The sequence below is a fragment of the Frankliniella occidentalis genome, unplaced genomic scaffold (assembly GCF_000697945.3).
Source record: "Frankliniella occidentalis isolate FOCC.00 unplaced genomic scaffold, Focc_3.1 Scaffold151, whole genome shotgun sequence".
Classification (NCBI taxonomy): domain Eukaryota; kingdom Metazoa; phylum Arthropoda; class Insecta; order Thysanoptera; family Thripidae; genus Frankliniella; species Frankliniella occidentalis.
In genome coordinates this window covers 86,533-91,037 of record NW_026267278.1, presented here as the reverse complement: position 1 = coordinate 91,037, position 4,505 = coordinate 86,533, and the positions used below count along the sequence as shown (strand labels likewise).

General features: G+C 51.1%; 1 protein-coding gene across 2 annotated transcripts in view; it reads right to left on the bottom strand.

The window, feature by feature from the left end:
* Positions 1-658: 658 nt before the first annotated feature.
* Positions 659-4,505, bottom strand: part of LOC113206712 (balbiani ring protein 3-like) — a 45,273-nt gene continuing 41,426 nt past the window's right edge. The window contains exons 2-5 of one of the 2 annotated variants that reach the window (XM_052271155.1): positions 2,398-2,815; positions 1,660-2,004; positions 1,223-1,567; positions 659-1,140 (exon numbers count right to left, since the gene is read on the bottom strand). In XM_052271155.1, coding sequence (XP_052127115.1) covers positions 790-1,140; positions 1,223-1,567; positions 1,660-2,004; positions 2,398-2,595 — 1,239 coding nt within the window. In that variant the 5' untranslated portion in view covers positions 2,596-2,815 and the 3' untranslated portion in view covers positions 659-789. The remainder of the gene's footprint in view (positions 1,141-1,222; positions 1,568-1,659; positions 2,005-2,397; positions 2,816-4,505) is intronic. The other variant, XM_052271156.1, reaches the window with a different exon arrangement.

The following is a 4,505-nucleotide window of genomic DNA, read 5'->3' as shown; positions in this document are numbered from 1 at the left end:
GGGGCAGGGGCCGGTCCTTAATATTTGCATCTACGGAGGTTTTACTGTAGTACTAGTACAAAACCACGCCCAAATGGCATTAACAAGACTTTCAGGTAGAACTTATTAGATGCCAATGAGTGAGTCAGTGAGTGCGTAGGAGCAGGGGGGCCGTCGGACGCTGATGTCTACACTGTAATTTATCTCCCAAACGACTTGCATGATTCGCCTGCTGCGCCTGCTTGTTGCGGCAGCAGGTCCTGCAGCGCGATAATGAGCCCACGCCTAGTCGGTGCATGGTCGGTGCACGAAAAAAAATGAATTGGTCGTCAGAACTAAATTAATTAGTTAATTTTCTGACAATCGGTCAAAAAATTGTTAAGGGAACGAATAATTTGTTGTTAGAACCAAGATTATGTTGCCAGAACAAGCTGTTCGGTGCTTGAGCTAACGCATTCGTTCTAAAAAGCAAAACTACTAATTGGCTCTGCAGCGAAGTGCTTTGCTTTAGCAACCAACAATTGGCTCTGACTATTAGTTACGACAGCTAATATTTATCGACCGTTCCGAAAGTAACTAATAATTGGTTGAGATGATCAATCTTTTTTTTTTTTCGTGTGTGTGGTGCGGATGTTTGTGACAAAATGTCAGGTTAGGGAAATATACGATGGACCTTGACTCACCTTTTAAAACTCTGTTTATTCAAAACGATTTGAGCTGACAAGCCACAGCGGTTATTCCGAAACCTGCACACCCGCTCTCCCCGTCTAGCGGAGTGCTTTTGTGCTAATTTAATCGTCCGAAAATGTCTTAGTTAAGATAGTTGCAGTGCATCACTGTCGGTTTATCTCCCGTGTCGGTGGGGATCGTCACTCTTTTCTTGGGGCTGGGCGGGATGCTCCGTCCGGCGCACTGGCAGTCGCACACCTCCTTCTCCAGGTAGCACCAGTCTTTGCAGCCTCTGTCCCCGGCGCAGCTCCCAACGCACGCCTCCCTTCTATCCCGGCACTGACTGACCGTCAGCCGCCCGCCCGCCGGCTGCGCGCGCTGTGCGCCCGGTCCGTCCCCGGGGAAGGACAAGCACCCACAGCGGCAGCTGTCGCGGCACTGGGACACGCACTCTTCATCTCCCTCGAGGCATCCGCAGGTCGCATTGTGGCACTGCAAGACGCGTGGTGGGTCAGTCAGCTGGAAAATAGGGAGGGGGGTGGGGGTGGGATATGTAGAGTAGCGCGAGACTCACCGACCGCACGTAGGCGCACAGCTCCAGTTGCGCCCTGTCCTCGGTGGCCGTCCTGTACTCGGCAGCGTCAGTGCTCTTCGCTGCGCCGGCCCGGCACTCGCACAAGCAGTTAGCTTTGTACGCCGAACACAATTTTCCTTGCTCGATGTTCCCTACACCCCGCATACAATTGTACGTGGCCTTGTAGCACATTGCATCGCACAACTTTTCCGCCGGGTCGTGTGGCGGGGTGGTGCTGGGGAGGCCTGCGCAATGACATCGGCAGTCCTGCTTTTTCAACTTCAAGCATTTCTCTCCCTCACCGCCACACTCGTCCATGAGGATCTGCCTCGCACCCTCCTCGCACTGCAACACGGAAGGTGGATGGATCAGAAGGGAAGTGGGTGCTGCCTGTGAGCCTCGCTGAGAGAGCTCAGTGGAGCTGGACCGAGACGTACCTCTATTTTACATTGCCCGTTATTCTCTCTCATGGTTTCCCCGCATATGGTGGCCGCGGTGATCGCCACGGCCACACTAGCCTGGGCGCGAGTCAGCTGCAGGCACTCGCACTTGCACGTTTCCATGTCCAGCAAACGCTTGGCAAGGCATTCCTCATCGGGGCAGACCAGAACAGCAGGAAAGTATTTCGCGAAGCAGTCCCTCTTTGTACCGCACTCCAAATACAGCCCCAGGTCCGTGCCGTCGATCTCGTAGCCCAGGCAGGCACATGTACATTTTTGCTGGCACCTAAACGCGCAGCTCTCATCCTGCGGCATGCACTCCGCGCAGGTCACGTTGTGGCACTGCAACAAGGGGAGTAGAGACTGGCACTTAAAAAAACACTTTTCAGAATTTTAAAAAAGTCGTCTCGGCGTCCTCACGCGTAAAAGACGAAGGTGCGACGGGCCGGCAATTAGCCGGTCCACTCGGGTTTGTACCTGGTGTAACTGTGAATACGCAGCAGTGTTGCGGGATTGCATACTCAACCCACACCACTAGTTTCAAACGCAGCTGCGTATTTCTGAACTCACGCAATTCTTGCGTATTTAAAACGTATACTGTGCGCTCCACCTGCCCGCATTTACGTGCTAATAAATTGCGGGCGAGTACGAATGAATACGCAAGAACGGCACTAGCCCAGAGAGGAGCCAGTAGGTAGAGACGTTTACGAGATTATGCTGTGCACGGAGTCTCACTTGGCGTTCTATTTTGCACATCCACAAATCACTCCTCTCCTCAGTCGCTGAGCGAGTGCTGGCCGTTTTGCCGGTCGTGCTGGTGGTTCTGACGGTGCTGGTTGGGCTGGCGGAGCTGACGGCGCTGGTCTCCGCTCTGCTGTACTTGAGCAACAACAGCAGCAGGGCTAGCAGGACCGGCAACCCGTTGTGCGACATGTTGGACACTTGGAAGGTGCTCAGCGGGCGACGACCGAACAAGCTGACGGAGTATGTACTCAGGTCTCCCTCGGTGGCTGCTCGTGTGGCTGCTGGCGACTGACGACTGCTCTTGTTGGCTGCTCCTCTTAACAGCCCTCCCTCGCTTATAGCGGCGTCATGCGGAAACCATACAAGTCATGATCGGAACTGGTGAGCTGGTCCTCGTCATCGCCGGATGCTGCGAACAGAAGCGATATCATAATCTCTCCACCTACCGCTCGCAGCCGCCGCGTTTCCTGGAGGTTTCGCCAAAATATTGTGAATTGTGAATCGGCCAGCACCAGTCACAGAGCGCCTGCTGCGGCGCGCTTGGAGGCCGGCGTCCCACCAGAGCAGCACACTGTAAAATGATTGGATTCTTTGCACCGTTGCAAAGAATTTTCGTGCTCCGCAATTGCAAACATTAAGTTCGTATTGCAAAGGAATGCTTTGCGAGCTAGTCGGGATCATTGCAAACTGTGTGTTCACTGTAAACACATGGCAACAGCATTAAAAACAGTGAGAAACTGTTAATCGGAATATCTGTGGTACACTGTTAAATTGTGGTCTATCCCATTGTCTACAATGAATTTCAACATTGTCGGACTGACTTCCGTACCGTACACCGTAGGATAGAACACAAAATTTAACAGTGTATACCACCGTTAATCCGTATTAACAACAGTTTCACACTGTTGTTCGAGCTGTAGATATTTTTTTTACAATGTTCGCATTGCAAAAGAAATATTTTTTTTCAATCTTTCGAAGAACTAGTTCGCATTACAAAGCTTCACAACATTCTTTGCAAAACGAACGCGTGTACTTTGCAAGCGTTCTGCAGAGCAGTGTGTAGACGGTGGACCGCTCTGAGGCCGCTTTAAGTCAGCATTTACGAAAACAGACTGATTTTTAGTTTAACCGCGGGAAGCATTAGGGTGTTCGAATGAGGAATAGCAGGCGGCTCCTTACAGTCCAGCGCGCGGGAACCGGAAATTCGGACCGGAAAGTTTCCGGAAGCAGAGAGTCGGCAGCCGGATATTGGCACTCGCTTGGCCAACAACAACAGGTTGTGCTGTCTGTGTCCCGTCGCCTGTCGGTCCCGCTCAACTAACGCAACGGACCGGGGTCTCTAATGTGGTTGCGGTTTGTGCATGTGTGTGTGCGTGCGGTTTGTTTGTGTGTGCGGTGTGTGTCTGTATGTGTGTGTGTGTGTGTGTCTGAGTGAGTGACGGAGAGAGAGAGAGAGAGAGAGAGAGAGAGAGAGAGAGAGAGAGAGAGAGGAGAGGAGAGGGTGGGATGGAAGGCAGAAAGCGGTGTTCGATGGAGAACACTACTGTATATGCACACTTGTGCACGCCCAGCACCACCAGGGAATTCGCGTGCGATATTACGGTACGGTTGTGTATGTATCGTGTATGCGCGCGCTTGGAGGACGCTCGACGGAAAAAACCAACAACAGTGCAACGACTGCACACAATCGTGTGTGGTATTCTCGGCCTCAGCTATACGTGCGTCACTGGAAAGAGGTATGACGTACTGTTTGGGATTTGAATGTCTTCGCAAAAGCATTAAAAAGTGAACACCCCTATTAAGACATTAAAACTACCCAAAGCAGGTTCTATAAAACTACCCAAAGCAGGTTCTATAGATATCAATACGATTAGAAATTTCCCTGCCTTTCCGTAGGCATTACAAAATCCCTCTCTTTCCTCCCCGGCGAAAAGGGATTTTGCAACACTGTAAAATGCTTGCAAACTATATTCTTTGCAACGTTGCAAAGAATTTGTGAGCTTTGTATTGCAAAGAATAACTTCGGATTGCAAAAAAGTTCTTTGCAAGCTGGCAGAATCCTTGCAAACAATGTGTTTGCATTGCAAAGAAATAGTTTG